Consider the following 17,290-nt stretch of genomic DNA (forward strand, 5'->3'; position numbering starts at 1 on the left):
CACTCTTTGGTAAGGGAAAGGTTACAAGCCAGAATCTCCTGATTAGTGTTCTTGGGAATGGCAGTCCCCTCAGGGCCACAGGAAAAAAAGCGGGGGGGCAGGAAGGTCCCACAATCGGCTTCCAAAGAAGGGAGATAAAAATCCTTAGAGTATGAAGCAGTTAGATGAGCAGGAGCCCCAAGCCGGAAGAGCTGAACCCTGGTTCTGACACTCCCCCGCCGAGTGAACTTGGGGAAGGAAGCCCTTTAACCTCCCGGAACTTGGGTTCCTCATTTGTAGATGGGTGGCAACTCGTGACAGCTAAGGGCAGGGGGCTCGTACGGGGCTCTAGACAGTGTAATGCGCGGCACGACGGACCACGCCAACGCTTCCAACTAGTGACTCGCAGGGTCGTGTGAAGATCAGAGACTCATCCACAGCAGTGGGCCCAAAACTCTTACAGTCAAGTTAAAACTGCCATAGAGCTCAAGCCAGTTTCTAGCCACAGACAAGGTTCCACAGAAAATCTAGGTGAGCCAATGCTGTTTTCAGTATTTTTAAATTTTGAGAGAGAGACATAGTATGAGAGGGGCAGAGAGAGAGAGAGAGGGAGACCCAGAATCCGAAGCAGGCTCCAGGCTCTGAGCTGTCAGCACAGAGCCCAACGTGGGGCTCGAACCCATGAACCATGAAATCATGACCTGAGTCGAAGTCGAACACTCAACTGACTGAGCCCCCCAGGTACCCCTGGTTTTAGTATTATTAATGTATTATTATCCAGTCTTTCCCAGGGAGGTCCTGTGACAAAGACTGCCTTTGATCCAACTTTAGCCCAGCCCCCGAGCCCTCTTCCTGATAGGCCTGGACCTTGGACCTTGGCCTTCCATGTCTGTCTGGTCCTTGCCAAGTCTGCTCTTAGCAAGAATCCCGGGAAATGAGTTTTGTGAGAACCCACACCCCTGCTTTCTGAACAAGGTCCCTATTCCTCTACCCTAGGTGTCCCCTTCACTCTGCTCCTTCACTAAAACATCCCCACTCACCCTGCTTTTAAGTTTATTTATTTTTGAGAGAGCGAGCGAGTGAGTGAGGGGAGGAGCGAAGGGGGGAGAGGGAGAGGGAGAGGGAGAGGGAGAGGGAGAGGGAGAGGGAGAGGGAGAGGGAGAGGGAGAAGGAGAGGGAGAGGGAGAGAGGGAGAGAGGGAGGGAGAGGGAGAGGGAGAGGGAGAGAGGGAGGGAGAGGGAGAGGGAGAGAGGGAGAGAATATCCCAACCAGTCTCCACACTGTCAGCACAGAAGCCACCGGGGCTCGAACTCACAAATCATGAGATCACAACCTGAACTGAAATTAACAGTTGGACAGGTAACTGACTGAGCCGCCCAGGTGCCCCGTTGCCCCTCACCCCTGTATTTGGAGCCGAGTTTGATCGATCTCCCTTCTAGTGAAGCAGAGATGACCCTACTGCAATAGTCTTAAACACCATTTTAACAAGTGTCCAAGTAATTCTGTCCTCGAACATCTGAACTGGGCTCACGTACTGTCACTACAGGGGCGCCCACATCCTTTAAGAGCCTCAACCGCTAACCATAAAATGCCATCCCACGCAGGCCACAACTAACTAAACACCACACTGCCCTGGAAAGTGTATGAAGGCTGGACTCTAATGAAGGCAAATAACCCACTGTGGTCCTTTTCCACCCCCGCCCCCCACTCCCAGCCACCTCTGGAACCTCACAAGCTTCGCTCTGTGTCCCCATGCTTACCGTCGCCGCCTGCGCCAGGTCTGGGTCCCGGGGCCGTGTGGGCTTCGAGTGCCGCCGAACTGTGCTTCAGGGCTGAGGGCCGGTCTTCAGAGCTGGCGGGGGACAGCCCGAGGGAGCTCCAGCGGCCTGGACGACCAAGAGCGCGCATCAGGGGACAGTCAGGGACACAGCCAGACCCTCGAAGCGCACAGAGGACAGGTGCGGACTTACTTTTCATGTCGTTTTTTAACACTACGATTCTCTTATGGCCGTGCCCCTTTATCCAGACCACCTGCACACAAGACACACTACCAGTTAAGCAGGGGAAGAAGGGGGAATCACCCCCAAATCCAGGCCGAGTGTAACCTATCGCGCTGACCCCAAATACCTTACAAGTCAGAAACTAACACCAAGGACAATTTTTCTATACTTCATTTAGCTTTTAAAGTAACAGAAGTGTGAAGAAACACGTCCCTTACAAGATGTGTGGCCTAAAAATGGTGAGACTCAGCTTTAAAAACATGCTTTGTGGCTCTTCCAAAGACCACCTCCCAAACACCAGTCTGGGCTATTAAAGAAGACAGTTCTCACAGGAGAGCCTTTACTCTTTGTTCTAGAAACTAAACATCCCCTAAGAGGATTCATGGAGATCTCCCAGGCCCCTCAAACCAAGCCCCCGTTTCTACTCTTAAACAAAGTCTTCTTTCCACCTCCTCAGCAGAGCAAGAGCGGGGTGGAGGCCCTCGGCTCCCCAGACCACCCCACACACATCTGCCACCGAGTCCCCATCTCAGCCTCGCTGGGTCTGTCACTGCCTCTGCCACCCCTTTCACAAAGGTTCACTCTGAGTGTCACTCCCACCTGGACTCCGACGGCCGGAATAGTCACCAAGCTCCCTACTCTGGGACCTGCTTTCCACACACAAACCCGAGCCCCCCTGCCCGCCCCTCCAGGCCGTTCTGCTCACCCAGAGGAGGGAGGCCCCCACGTACGTGAGCTCCTACTTCACGGACGGGCCCCTGCCTGGTCATTAGTGCCCTCAGCCTTCCACGCTGCTGGGTCCTGACTCTGCATCACTCATGCTGTCCCCTGTGTCACAGTGTTTGCTTCTACATGTCCCCGACATCTCAGCCCTGGGACGAACCCCAAGCCCGGGCCCTGCCCCTGGCCCCTCCTCAGTGCACCCACCAACGGCTGCACCGACCGCGCTGCCTCATCGGCTGCTCAGGGGCCCTGGCCCTCCATGACCTTATCACCTGGCGGCCACGAGTTTAACACAGGTTTGCAGAATGAAGGAGACGTGCTCAAGTCATTCATTTTATGCCAACGATATGCTTGTGAAAATGCCTGTCGCGTCGTCATCCGGCGGCACTGCTCCGGCCGGGCAGGAGAGCGGCCCGGGGCTGGCCGGGAAGATGCTCTCCGAGCGGCTCGGCAGACACCCACCTGAGGGATGGCGCCCAAGAGCTCCTCCACACTACTGTAGCCGTACGTCTTGGGTTGCAGTGTTTCTCCAACGTACTTGCTGTAGGCCGTGGAAAACTCGTGGAGGAAAAGCTGCTGGTAGTGGTAAGTATGAAGCAGAGAGCGCACGTTCTTGGCAAACAAATACAGGCTTGTGAGCTTCACACACTCCTCTGTCTTGTCGTTAGTAAAAACCTGGCTCAAGAGAAAAACACGGCGTTAGAAACTCCCAGACTGACTGGCCTTGCCCTCCAGGGGTCAGGGCTTCCGGCCGAGAGTTAAAAGGCTCCCAGTCAACTTGAAAATGGATGACAGGCCAGGGAGGAGGATGGGTCCATCCAAGGATCTCCTCGGAGAGGAAGCAGCGCCCTGAGCAAACTTTAGTTCTACCCGTGCCTCTAAGCCAGCAGAGGTCTGAGGACACAGCGTGTCAGAAAGCAAGGAGCCTGGCAGGCCTGGGGTCTCCTACAAGGAGGCAGTGAGGAGGGGAGAGAGCTGCATCAGACAGTGGGGACGGAGGCCACAGAACCCCTGCTCCCAAAGTGGCGTCCAAGGAACACTGGCGGCGGCATGACATTAGTCTTCTTGGGGGGTAGGGGTGCAGTAAGGGAAGAAACCCCAAAGCTTTTCTGTCCTCAAGTAAGCAAATTCCTTTACCAGAAACCTTTTCAGAGTCTTAATGTACACCGAGAATCTCTATGGGACAGGAGACTTCCCAACCCTCACTGGCCACGGAAAGCCTTTTGTATTGGATCATCTATTTACACTTCCTAGAACCGGTGTTTACCTAGCAGAGAATTAACAGAGTCTAGAAAATGTTGGATTTGATACTGGAGAACAAACCAGAACTAAACAGTAGTTAAAGTAGAAAAAATTGCTTTTATTTAAGAGCTACTGCAACAAAGGAAAAGAAAGAACCTCAGTATAGAATTGTGCTTGATTCTGAACACAGCAGAGAAAAGTGGGGGTTTATAGCCAAGGAGAGAGCGGGGTGCTGGTGGATGGAAAATTACTAAGACGTCCAAGGTCACCGTCTGGTCTAGAAGGCAGCTCCCAGGAGCCTGGCCTGAGTTTGGCCAAGGAGAGAATTTTGGTCAGTAACTTTTCATTATTTAGTGATCAATCACATAGTTATACGGTACCAATGGTATGCCACTCCTTTCCTATGTTGCTGAATTTTACTAGTTAATATCCTATCTAGAACCACTGTTTCTTTTGGGGACTATATTAGGTGTTTGGTATTAAAGGTGCTTTGGCTTCATAAAATGAAGTGGTGAGTTACTTGTTCTGAACATGGCCTAGAATGGTTTTTTTGGAAGTTTTAGTTACGCTTTAAACCTCAGTTAAAAATCCAACTGTTAACCTATCTGGTCCTGGTGTCTTTTTCAGTGGGAAAATGTCAATGATCTTACAGCCTCTTTTATGGTAACTGGTCTAATTTTTAATATCTACGGTCAATTTTGATTGTTGGGGGGGGGGCTTTATCTATTTCTGCAGTATTCTCTTAGGATTCTTCTAACCTTAAGAGCTATCCTTAAAAGGCTACCTGGGTGACCAGCCTTGCTTTCTGACCTGTGTCTGAGGGGTTGCCCAGAGTCCCCACAAAATCCATCTAGTTCAGACACACCAAACAGTAGCAAACTAGCTGGGATAGCACACAGCACCCCAGCTTGAGACCCAGAAGGCCTGGGCTTCCCTCTTAGCTTGACACTCGTTTGGGTAGGGTGCCTACACCCCTGCTGTGCCTCGGTTTGTTCAACTATGAAACGACTGGCCGGTCCCTTCCAGCTCTATGCCCTCTAATTCAGACCATCAGGTGATCCAGAAACATCCGACTCAGGGGCTCTCATAAGACAGTTCTACAGAACTGTCAATGCTCGGGCGCCTGGGGGGCCCAGTCGACTGAACGTCCAACTTCAGCTCAGGTCATGATCTCACGGTTCATGGGTTCGAGCCCTGTGTTGGGCTCTGTGCTGACAGCTTGGCGGAGCCTGGAGCCTGCTTTGGATTCTGTGTCTCCCTCTCTCTCTGCACCTCCCCACTTGCTCTCTCTCATTCTCTCTCAAAATAAACAAACATTAAATTAAAAAATTTTTAAATATTAAAAAAAAGAACTGTCAATGCTCATACCTCTACTAAGTAGGGCAAGCTCTTCAGAAGCTCAGTCAAGGTCATGAACCCATATTCACAGGGGTTGAGGGGGGCACTGTGGGTCGATTCGTAATGTCTCTTGAGCTCGTCGACAGACAGGTGGGCAGCTCCTTCCCAAGACATCAGCAGCACCAGCAGCTGGGCAGTGAGAGCACGCAGGGACTTGCGGTTGATGAGCTGAATCTGCTTGCCCGACGCCATGTCAGCCACCTGGGAGGACGAGAGGCCACGTGTCTCCCAGCTGGAGAGCGGGGCGCCGCGCCCACCCGGCCACTGCCCTGGGGTTAGTAAGACTGGCCCTTCAGGGGACACCAGCGTGGGTGCTGCTCCCTCCCTCTCTGCTCGTCCACAGTCGGAAACTCCCATCCACACCAGCCCTCTCTTAGGGTGCTCCTTCCACTCCCCAGGCCCCTGGACTGAAGGCTGCTGCGCTCAGGGAGGGGGTGAGGGAGGGGTCTGGACTGCGTCCCCAGGGGCTGGACTGGGGCGGGACGGAAGGCCCACTCTGACTAGGGACATCCACAGCCTTCTAGTCCATCATCACTAGCCAGCAAGTGGGTACTTTCCTATCTGTCTACATGTCCACCCCTCGAATCCTTCCGGTTCTCAAGGAGCTAACGGGTGTGAGTGATGAAGCCCACTCGAAGGGGACGCTCCTGAAGAGACAGAGCTTACCATTCGGGGACCAAAGAGCATGTGAATAAACAGGCGTCTGGTAACAGAGACCCCCAGGCATGCGCACCACTGAGCTGCAACCCAAGGCGCACCGTTCCCTGTTTTCCGCTCTGTCTGGTTTTCTAGCCAAGACCTCAGCACGGGCCGGGCCACCACAGCCTTGAGCTTCGGGCTCTCACGGGCACGGCGGTGAGCAGCACCTGAGGGACTGTCACTGTCACCATCACACTTGTGTCCCTGGTTCGCTTGCCCAGAGTCCAAGCAGGAGGCTGGAGGGCAGACCCCCACCCCGGATACCATGGTGACAGGCCTGTGGAGATTTTGGTGACAGATTTCCCCTGTCAGCAGAGTCAAGTCTAGTGGAGTCCGAGTCATCTTCGAGGCCTAGACCATCGCTACTCCTCTAGCCTTTCAAGGTGTAAAAACCAAAACCTGTTCTTTTGATGCTACTTGGATCCACCTCCTGATTGTGAACCAGGCTACCCCACAGAATCCTCGAGAGCGCTTATGACAGATGCCAGTGCTCAGAGCGCAGCAGGACGGACTGCACCAGAATCTCAGAGACGGGCTGGGGTAGCGGGGAGGTCCGCTCTTCAGCATCTCCCAGAAGCTCCCGGAGACGCGGCCGCCACCAGGCAGCACCACAGAGCCTCTCCAATCCTTCCCCCTCTTGACTGCTTACGTCCAAACCCCCCACACACCCACCCTTGCTCATCAGTCTGTGGTCCCGGCCGAGGCTTGCTATCCATTAAAGCCCTCCGGTGCCTCCATGCTGGGTAGCTGAGTGTCCGACCCCGGGGCCTTCCAGTTCCTCAACTCCCTCATCTCCAGGGCTACCCCTTCCACTCAATTCCACTGCGGACACCTGTTCCCAGGTGGCACGTGGGACCTGGCCATCTGCCGCCTGCTGCTGAAGTAGCTTACACAAACCTCCCGTGCACCCTGCGCACCAAAGGAGGCCTGGGGCAGACGCAGGGGTGGGAGACAGAGAAGAGATTCGAGCGATCAGCTCTTCTTCCCCTTCTCCAGCTTCCCCTGCACCGACTCGCACTTCCTCCCCGTTCAAGCCCTCTGCCTTCTTCACGTTCCTCTTGTGTCCACCTTGGCGCTGATAGGCCACGAATTCACTACCACTCTTGTCATACTCTGTCAACAACTGTGTCCCTGTGCCCTTCTCCGCACCCTCTAGCGAACTTGCAGCCTGAGCCCGACAGTCTGCTTTCTGAGCCTGCAGCAAACCCAGGGTAGTGCTAGGGGCACCGCCTCCCTCCTGCGGAGCTCCCCTACTCCCTGCACCCCTGCCTCATGTCCTGGCAGGTCCCACACACCGCGCCGCACCACGAGGGGCCTCCACCTAAATCCTGTGTCCTTTGTCTGCTCTCTGTGCAGATGGTCTCACAGAGAGGAGCGGCAAACGTCCCTGTGTCTGCATCCACCCGCTACGCCCTCCCTCCGGTCGAAGCACTAATATCAGGGCTGTGCCTCCGAGGGCTGAATGCCGAGTCCCACGCCTGCGTGCTCGGGACCCCCGCCCCACCACCGTCTGTCTCCGGGTACTTCTCTTCTCTCCCTCGAGCACATCCTTCCTGGCGGCTCTCAGCCACGCGCAGGTCTCTCCACCTGGGAGCGAAGCAGCCACAGGACGCTTGCAGGCTCACTCGCTCCTATGGCCATGCGGCCTCTCTCTGCTCCTTGACAGGGAGTCAGGCCGAAAGGCTGTCGGCATCATCTGTCACCATTTTCCCGCCTCCCCCTCCCCCTCACACCTCAGTCTGCTCAGCATGCCTCTGGTCCCCTGTGGTCCCCAGAATGGTGACCGTGCCCTGGCCAGCAACACCAAGTTCTCCACGCAGCCAGGCCCAAAGGTCATGTTACTGCTGGCCGTTTCTCCTCCTTGGCTTGGGTGTGCCACACTCCTAGCGCTGTCCCTCCTCTGTCCCCCATGAAGGTTCTTCTCCCCTTATCTGGACAGTAGTGAGTGGATCCCTTCACCTCCGTACCAGGCTGCCCCCGCTCAGTGCATTTTCCCTCCCGTTCTCCCTTCTTGTACTGAGTTTTCTTGGTCTCCAGGCTTGCTCAGCCTGGACAGGGTCAGCTCAGTCCAGGGCAGGAAGGAAGAGGAAGTTACCCCTCCAATCCTGCGCTGTGAGCCTAGCCTGCTCCTAAGTCTACTCAAGTGAGTCAGAATCTGCGAGGGGAGAGGGGTCTGTGATTAAAGTTTCCCCAACTTCAGAAACAACGATCCATTTAGAAGAATACACCGGAGAAAAACACATGCTCAGATAAAAGAGACCTCATCAGTTCAGAGTCGCTGCTTTGACAAGGCCCCCGAATAAACACACAGGAGCAAGAGCAAAGACCTCGCCTGCCAGACCGCAGCCACGTCTGGTGACCTAAGAAGGCACTGACGCGGGCAGCGCACTTACTGTGAGGCAGAAGCTAGCGCAAGGTGTGAACGGAGAAACGCGAAAGCGCAGCGCGGCGCCCCAGCGAAGCTGACCCCACACCGCTGTGAAAATAAACGTCTGCTGACCTTTACAACGTGGCACAGCTTCTGTGTTAAAGCGGAAACCGAACTGACATCGTAGTCTTGGAGACGAAACGTGTAACCGAAAGTTTTGGCATATTCCGTGAGCAGATCTGTCATCATAAGGCAGTTGTCTTTTTGGGACCGAAGGAGTTTGACAAACTGGGCAGCAAGAGCTTTGAATCGTTCCACCTCTGTCAGCGTGAGGATTTTTTCTTCTCCACATTCCAACACCTTGGAAAACACACAGCAGGAAGGAGGCGAGATTGAACAAGTTATGACTGTTTGTGGAATTAAACGGCATGGAAATGTAGACCGTTAGTAACTGAGAAGCACTTTGGCGTTCTTTAATGAATACAGAGCTTTGGTTCCCCAAGATGAAAACTTCTGGAAATTGTCTGCACAGCACGTGATACACTTACCACCACTGAACTGCATATTTAAAACAGGTTAAGTAAGTACTGTGTATTTTACCACACACAACAAGAAGTTTGAAAGCACTTTAGGTGCCGGGGTGGCTCAGTAGCGTAAGTGTCGGACTTCAGCTCAGACAATGATCTCACGGTTCATGGGTTTGAGCCCCGCGTCGGGCTCTGTGCTGACAGCTCAGAGCCTGGAGCCTGCTTCGGATTCTGTGCGTGTCTGTCTATGTCTGTCGGTCTCTCTCTCTCTACCCCTCCCCTGCACGCACTCTGATATCTCTCTCTCTCTCTCAAAAATAAAAAAACTAAAAAAAAAACACTAATGCTAAAAAAATTAACAAAAACAGCTAAGCATTTGAATCACCCCATGTACTCATCCCCACCTCCAACCTAAGAGATCTGAAAAACACGGCACTAACAGAAAAATGTCCCACTTATGAAATGAAACTATTAAAAAAACCAATTTAATCTTTTGCCAGTCATTACCCAAAGTAAATTTGAAGATGAGTTCTTTTTTTATTGAAGGGAAAAAAATCCCATTTACATAAAAATACTACTGAGCCAACAACACAGAACATAGCTTCTCTGATCAAAATATTTCATGTTTTCTTCCTAGTCCCTAACTCCTTACTTCCCAGAAAAAGAGGCCTGTGAGAAAAAAGAAATTTCCCCATACACTGTCCAGAAAAACATCATTGGAAGCTCCATACTCACTTGTAAAATATCAGGTATGGCTTCAAAAAGTTCAAGTAGTTTGGTGAACCCATAGTAGGCGAGCTTGCACTGCCGGCCGAAGTGGTGGTGGTAGGAGGGGATGAACTTGTTGAAGGGCATCCGGAAGTGGGGCTGGTGCCGCAGCAGATCGACGACGTCCTTGGAGAACTGTTTCGTCCTTTCTATTTCATCCTGGGTACGCTCTTTAAAAAAAAAATCAATCAGACGCCACAGTCTTCTATTCATTTGTGGTGAGTATCAGTGCTATAGTCAGTCCTGTGCACGGATTACAAGAGAGACCATCTTTGCCTTTCAAACGCACAGAGCCTGAAACGAACACATTCACGTGCTCCCTCTGCAGAATGGTTTTCAAGGGCACGGTGCCAGGAGGCCAGGAGACTGCTACCGCGTACCGTGAGACACACATATGCACCCGTGTCGTTTTACCCTGCAAGTTGGACATCCGTCTAGCTCTTCGTCCCCCGCCCCGTCCCATCATATATGAGCCTGACACGACGGGTCTCGGTACCTGTAAAAATAACCTGGGGACTGTTTCTGTGAAATCGCCCTTCTGAATAGCCACCTGCTCTGTTTATTCTTCTGACCTTCAGTTAAAATTGCCAGCAGAGAAGAGTATCAGGCACCAAGAGTTTAACAAAAATACAGGAGAATAAAAGCTTAAATTTCACTCTTCGTTTCTATTAATTTTTACGTATGTAATTTTTTTGGAAAAATTTCAAAGCCTTTTTGTTTTTGTCTTTAGGGCTGCCTGGGTGGCTCAGTCAGTTGAACATCCGACTCTTGATTTAGGCTCAGGTCATGATCCCAGGGTTGTGGGATCTGAGCCTCGATGCTCAGTGCAGAACGTGCTTAAGACTGACTCTCTCTCTCCCCCCCCTGTGACCCCCCCCCCACCCTTCTACCCTGCTCACAAGCTCTAAAAATATATATAAAATAAGAAAGATTAAAAAAAAATTTTTTAAGTAACTCCTACACCCAAGATGGTGCCTGAACTCATAACCCAGATCAAGAGTCGCACTCTCTTCCAAATGAGCCAGCCTGGCGCCCGTCTGTTGGTTTTTAAATGAGAATCGGGAGGACATTACTGACTCCAAGAGCTCTGGAGTGCGAGGATTCCGTGAACATCGATGTTCTGCAGGAACCCAGGTGAAGAATCACTGAAGAATAACACTGGGAGAACAGGACAGGAGACAGATGTAATTTACCTAGCCTAGCTCCCAGACCGCAACCAGAATGGCCAGGGTGTAAAAGATAAAGCAAAACATTCGCTTGAGTCTTCTTTCCTTCTCCAGAGCGCACAGGGGGAGAGGAGAGTCAAGCAAGAGCCGTGGTAACCAGCTCTCAGACGGATAGTTATGGCGTCAACAGCCACAGGCAGGCTGAAGGGGGATTTCAGCAAAGTGCTGGTTATGCCCCCTTCCCCTAGAGGGAACCCTAAAACACCAGCTTGCTTTTCTTAGTGGCTTCCCTGTGCTGCAGAACCTAGGACCCACTGCACAGTACACAACCGTTTTCACACTGCACTTTCCCTGGAACCTTCAGGAACCATGGGGGCGGGGAAAAGGGTATATGATTCGATGTTAAGATAACCACTGAAGTATGCACCCACCTTCCAGCACATTAAGGTCAACATACCTCTTTTGGGGATACAAATCACCATTTCGTTTTCTTGTTGGGACAGGCAGATGGTTGTGTCTGGAATCTCTGATACAATATCCATCAACTCACAAACCCCATACTCGGTGACATCCCAGTCTTTTGAGAAACACCTAGGATTTAACCATGGAAATGGGTAAACAATGAGAAATACCACTTGCTAAATTAACTTTATATACGTTTTCCAAGAGAATGCTAAATAGGAAACATTGCGTAATTATTTTAAATTTGTGGGAAGAAATAGACTCTTACAATATTTGCTCTCATCCCCCTCTTCTCATCAACTCACCAATGATAAGCCTGTGAGAACTCCCTCACAATGACCTGTTTGCTGGCTTGGGATTTGAGAAGTTTCAGTAAGTCCTGAGTAAAGCGCTTCACCTGGGCCCTGTGGGTAAGGGTCAACAAGCGTTTGGAGCCCATTCCGAGAATCTGCAAATCAAACACTTTGGGTTATTTATACTCGTAAGACCTTGGCACATACTGACTTTCTGGCTGTTGGCATCCTCTCTCTCTCCGGTTACTGCTCTCAGACTACAAGGCCCTTTATGTGTGGTATCTGCATTTTCAAACACACTGTAAATCAACAAAATGTTCAAAACGTTCAAATCATTTTCAAAATGAACAACTGCTCAATGCCCTGGACCTCCCCAACCCCGGCCCCCTTTTTGTTTGCCCTTCATCTCCCGTCTCAAACAGTGGGAATACAGACACAAAAAGCAGATGATTAATCTGGGCAACTAATTTTGTCTACAAAAGCCAGCTAAGGTATTCTGAGCCATTGTGGGAGTGGGAAGCTGTTTCCCAGGTAGGAAGCTGCGTACTCTGGGTTAACCGGCAAAGCACGACTCCTGAGGGGGCAACGTGAGGCTCCAGCCCAGGAGCTGGTCTTTAGGAGAGGCGAGCCCATGTTCGCGGCAGGTCCCCTGTGAGAGTGAACGACGCTGGAGAGCCCCGGGCCAGGAGGAGGGGGGTCGGTCTACGTACATTAGAAGAGAAATACTTGACAGTGCTCTAAGGAGTTCCTTCTTAAGCCGAAACTCACAGCTTTCTGGAAACGGAGAAGCCACCTGGGATGAGGGAGCCAGCTAACCCGCCTCTTGGCTGAGGTGGCCAAAGCCACGGAGGAGCACTCCCGTCTCGAGACCAACAATCCCCGAACCTTCCTTACCTGCAGCACATGAGGCACGGCTTCCAGTAATTCTATGAGCTTGGAATAGCCGTAGTCTGACACCCGGCACTGCTTGGCAAAATGATGGTGGTAGGACGGGATGAAATGACTGATGGGTATGACACAGGACGGCTGGTTCTTCAGCAGGTCGATCACTTCCCTGCTGAACTGGATCAGCTGGGGGTTACCCACAGGGCTCTTGGAACGCAGAAGCCAAGGGTCTAGAGCGGGGAGAAAAGAGAACATTCCCAAGACATGAAGCGGGATTTCACCGCTGAAACAAAGGGACTAACCTTGCACTCGCTCGCCTGAGCTCAGCCGTGACGACGCCGATGAAACCAGAGGGCCCCTTTACTTCTCAGTGTCCTCTATAATGATCAGTGGGCCAGCCCAACTTCCTTATGGGCTGGAGGATGTTTCCCCACGACTTTTCGAAGTCCAGTAGTCAAAGTAAAGCCTAGTTCAGCATGGTGTTAACTTAAAGCAGAAGTGAAATTCCACAGGAAGTTTCCAGTTTATAAACTCATTGTCTTTCAAAGACTCGTGTGCATCTGGTCCTATGGAACATACTTTTCCACAGAAACAGAGTTACAGAAGGTCAGCAAGCAGGTAGCCCAGAAGAGCAGAGCTAACCTGTGCAGAGGCTGAAAACATCACCCAGAAAATCATGAAAAGCAGTCACGTAAAACTAGCTGATATAAAAGTGAGCACCAAAGAGGTTTTTCGGCATTTCTTGAATATCCACGTAAATGAGAAAAACTTTTCATCGTGAACGTATAATCAGACAAAGACCTTTCCAAGAGACTGGCAGGCTAATGACACAGGAGGAAGGAGAAACAGCTCACGCCCGGGAGCCCGCAAGGGCCAGGGCTGAGGGGAAAGGCAGGAGGAGGAGGTAAGCAGCACTGCTACACCGCTCTCTCCTTCCCTGGCTATCCTCACCTTTCCTCCTACAGGGGGAGAGCACAGGAGGAAGGGGTTAGGGTCAAAGAGAAGGGAGTGTTCATGTGGAGGCAACTGTTTAGTGTTCACCGGTCGTGAACCTGTGGCTCAGGGATGCCCAGAACTCAGCAATTCGCCAACTCACCTAAATCTAGATTCACTTCCTGGTCTTTTATACTAACAGCTGAATCTGTTTTCATATTTACCAAAGTCAGAAATGTTGAGCCAAACAGATTTCACAGGTAAATCTGCATTTAGAGAAATTTCCTTCAACTACTTGAAACTATTTTTAAAAGGCCAGTCAACCAACAAGCCAAAAGGCTTCACAAAATTAGGTAAGGCTAAATAGAGTCCTCGGTGTGAAATGTGGGCTTTAAATTTTTTTCAGTCCGTGCTGGTTCTTCCAAAGACTCTTGCTCTGCCAAACCTTCTGCACTTTAGAGAGTAGTTTTTAAAAGATCAAAGGAGGGCCGCCTGGGTGGCTGTTGGTTAAGCATCCGACTCTTGATTTCAGCTCAGGTCATGATCTCACGGTTCGTGGGCTCATCGGGCTTGGTGCTGACAGCTCGGAGCCTGCTTGAACTTCTCTCTCGCTCTCTCTCTGCCCCTCCCTCACTCAAGTGCACGTGCATGCGGGTGCACATGTGTGCTCGCTCTCCCTCAAAATAAACATCAAAGAAGGTCTAAGGAGACATGCACGGTGCTTTGTGCTCGGCAAAGCGGGCCGCGGTGGACGGTAAAAGCCAGCAGCCTCCCCTCATCGCGGGCAGTGGCTCAGACACACCGATCACCTGCCTCCTACCTGTGTTTGGAGGCGGGGGCTTGTTGTGAATCCACTTGACCACTTTGACGCCATTCTGTGCGGTGGCGATGTTCACCCCCGGAACGCAGGTGATGAGGTGTTCTAAGGGGACCCCCCCTTGATTTTCCTGCACTTCTTCCAGTTCACCAAGCGCTGCGGTGTAGCAATCGGGAAAGCTGAAGTAGGGAGAAAGAAGTTCAATGACAATAATGGAAAAGCAAAGCACTCGTCAAACAAAAACCTTTATTTTAGCACATCCACTAATAAGTAACTTCTGTTTGAATCCCCAGGATCTGGGTTTGAACATTGGAATTAAGGTCCCAGGAAGGGGAAGCAATCACTGTGGCATTGACTGACCTCTCTGATCCAATGTGATGATATCAGAAATTCCTAGACAATTTTTCCAACAGAGGGGGTTAAAAATAAGGCAACTGGGCACCAAAGCAGTGATTTATCTGCTTTAATGTACCAGTGGCTGTAAGGGAACCTAGCCCTATGTTGGGTCCTGTAGTAAGTCTACCACATGGCTCACAAGACAGCTACACGGCCTTCTGAAGAGCACTTCCCTCCCTCAAACCCTGCCACCCACTGCCGTCCCCGAGCCTGTGGGCACACTTGCAGTGCCCAGGGCGGTGCGCCCTCCTCGAGGCTGTGTGCACACTTGTAGTGCAGCACTTACAATAATCTCGCCTCTGTGGAGAACAAACTTTCCTATTCATTGCTTATGTTTCCAAAACTAAGCACAGACACAAATTTTCTTGTTTGAGTACTGAGTGAATGGATCCTATTCCAGATCTGCTTTGACTGCAAGGTGCTAAAAATGTTAGCATGAAGCGTTCTGTAATACTTGCTTGGGAAGAGGTGTGAGCAGAGGGCAGACTTTCTAGAAAGAGAATTAAAGCCTCATATCTCAATGGTTTTGACATGTTCACCTTAATAAAGGCACGGTGCCCTCATGCGTCTGCAGGAGACTATGAACCTGGGGAGCAAAGGTCTTCAAAGAGAGAATCACAAAAGGAATCTTATAGGAGTCTGGATCAAATTCATGTTCACTACAGAAAAGAGAACAAAACAGTTAGGTGACATTCCTCAGCGGTCTAAAAGGTCTGCAAGGCAACTGTAACAGACATCCAAGGACCTTACACAGAAGTGAGGTTATACCTGAAGTCCTTATCGGGGCAATGCTGCCTGCAGACGGGCTCGTGGTATTCCAACTCTTCAAATATAATCGGGCTGCAAGTGGTCGAGGAGCCGTCGTGTGACTGGGAAGACCCCAAGGGGCTCTGCCGCGCCTGGCTGCTGGGCAACAGACACACCAGCCTTCCGTTTCCTTGTTCGCGGATTGCCACCGTGTCTGTTAACTTATATAAATCCGACACGTTCAACTTGTGTCCAAACCTAAAAGCAAGGAAAAGGGGAGTCACGCTGACTCAGGACATTCTCTGATAATAGAGAAAGGCCTGTCCTGACTAAATAAATACTGCCAAGAATCATTCCTCCATCTCTTCCAAAGTAAAATGGGAATAATTCTACTCTAAATTCATTCACTCCCAGGCCAGGAATGCTTGGCATTCCCTTCAGGTCGCCTCTGGCTCGCTGCCCACTCGTCATTATGTCATTTGGCTCCTAACCCTCGCACCCCTGCAGTTTGGGTACATGACCTCACCTCACTGTCTCAGACGGAAAGCCACCTGATATGACCTCTTTCCACTCCACTCCGTGAGCTGGAAACCCCTCCGTGCTACCCCTCACCGCCTCTGCTCGCCCACCTCAGAAGAGGCGGTCTCCTTCCCAGCTAGTCCCCCGCCTCACCTATGCCTCAACCTCATGACCCGCACTTCCTGAGACTGGACTCCTCGATCATCCCCCCAGCTTGGATCTTTCGTACTCGGAGCTTAAAGACACAGGCTTGGAAGGCAGACGATCTGAGTTCATATCCTGACTCAACCTGTGTGGCCTTTGTCACCTTGTATAGCCTCCTATAATCACTCTGGGCCTCGCTTTTCCAAAATGCAAAATGGGAAGATAATGCCTACCTCACAGGGTTGATGTGGGCATTAAATGTTATGTCTTGAAAGAGCCTGGTGCACATTACGAGCTCATTAAGTGCTAGCTACTCTGGCGGTTTCTTCCCAGTGACCCCCACACATACTCAGACAGCCCCTTGACCAAACCTGGTGTGGCAGCCCCTTGCTCGCCCCTGTGGCCTGCCCAGCACACGCACACACGCCCCCGCGCTCGCTCCTGCACGCTCGTCGGCCCTCTACCGCTCCTCGGGAGCTGCTCTGCCACTTCACCGTCCGGTCTGTCAGCCTGTTCCCTCAAGGATTTTACCCACAGGACGCGGCAGGGATGGCTCTCCAGTCACCAGCAGCTTCCTCTCCCCACCCTCCAAACGTCAAGCCACCCCCTCAGTCCACTCAAGGTGACCCGCCAGCCCAGCATGTCCTGATAACACCCTCACTTCCGGGTTCTCTCCCACTTCCTGTCCTCTCAGGTGGCATCCCATCTGGTTCTGCCCTTCTCCGGGCTTCCCCTCCCTCCCCACCTGCTCCCCTGCCTCTCTGATTCCTCTCTAGGAAAATTACGGTCACATCTTCATATCTTGAATGTCCAAAATCAAGGTCAAAACCTCACCGTGCCTTCTCGACATGGGTTCTTTATTTTCTTTTTCTGGTTTAGCCACACAAGCATCCTGACAGCCAGGGTAAAACAACTCAGAATCAAGCTGACCTCTCCTCTTTACCTTGCCTGCTACATAAAACGAGTCACCACATTCTGCTTCACTGACAACACCACCGACAACACTGTTCTGTGTTTCAACAGCATGGCTCTGACCCAGGACTGTGGTGGCACTGCCGCTTCTTTGTGTCCTTCCCTGCCCTGTCCACGGTCGCAGCCTGTACTGCCACCACACGGCCCCCCATTCCTCACCTGCTCAGGGCTCCCAGATTCACAGAAAAACAGTCCTGCTCTTTGTTCTTTCCATCCGTATAGCATTTCCTCCTTCCCACTCTTCCTTCATGA

The 17,290-nt window shown here is 51.6% G+C and overlaps 1 protein-coding gene across 10 annotated transcripts in view; it reads right to left on the reverse strand.

The window, feature by feature from the left end:
• Nucleotides 1–17,290, reverse strand: part of MARF1 (meiosis regulator and mRNA stability factor 1) — a 39,894-nt gene that overhangs the window by 4,952 nt on the left and 17,652 nt on the right. For 7 of the 10 annotated variants that reach the window (XM_029946223.1, XM_029946221.1, XM_029946222.1 and 4 more), the window contains 11 exons: nucleotides 15,425–15,661; nucleotides 15,196–15,315; nucleotides 14,264–14,439; nucleotides 12,520–12,740; nucleotides 11,638–11,780; nucleotides 11,328–11,461; nucleotides 9,672–9,874; nucleotides 8,542–8,769; nucleotides 5,313–5,543; nucleotides 3,165–3,377; nucleotides 1,740–2,010 (listed from right to left, as the gene is read on the reverse strand). In XM_029946223.1, the coding sequence (XP_029802083.1) occupies nucleotides 1,740–2,010; nucleotides 3,165–3,377; nucleotides 5,313–5,543; nucleotides 8,542–8,769; nucleotides 9,672–9,874; nucleotides 11,328–11,461; nucleotides 11,638–11,780; nucleotides 12,520–12,740; nucleotides 14,264–14,439; nucleotides 15,196–15,315; nucleotides 15,425–15,661 (2,177 nt within the window). Of the gene's footprint in view, nucleotides 1–1,739; nucleotides 2,011–3,164; nucleotides 3,378–4,041; nucleotides 4,249–5,312; nucleotides 5,544–8,541; nucleotides 8,770–9,671; nucleotides 9,875–11,327; nucleotides 11,462–11,637; nucleotides 11,781–12,519; nucleotides 12,741–14,263; nucleotides 14,440–15,195; nucleotides 15,316–15,424; nucleotides 15,662–17,290 lie in introns of those variants that run through there. The other 3 variants (XM_029946220.1, XM_029946219.1, XM_029946224.1) reach the window with 2 other exon arrangements.

This window comes from Suricata suricatta, chromosome 8 (assembly GCF_006229205.1).
Source record: "Suricata suricatta isolate VVHF042 chromosome 8, meerkat_22Aug2017_6uvM2_HiC, whole genome shotgun sequence".
Taxonomy (NCBI): domain Eukaryota; kingdom Metazoa; phylum Chordata; class Mammalia; order Carnivora; family Herpestidae; genus Suricata; species Suricata suricatta.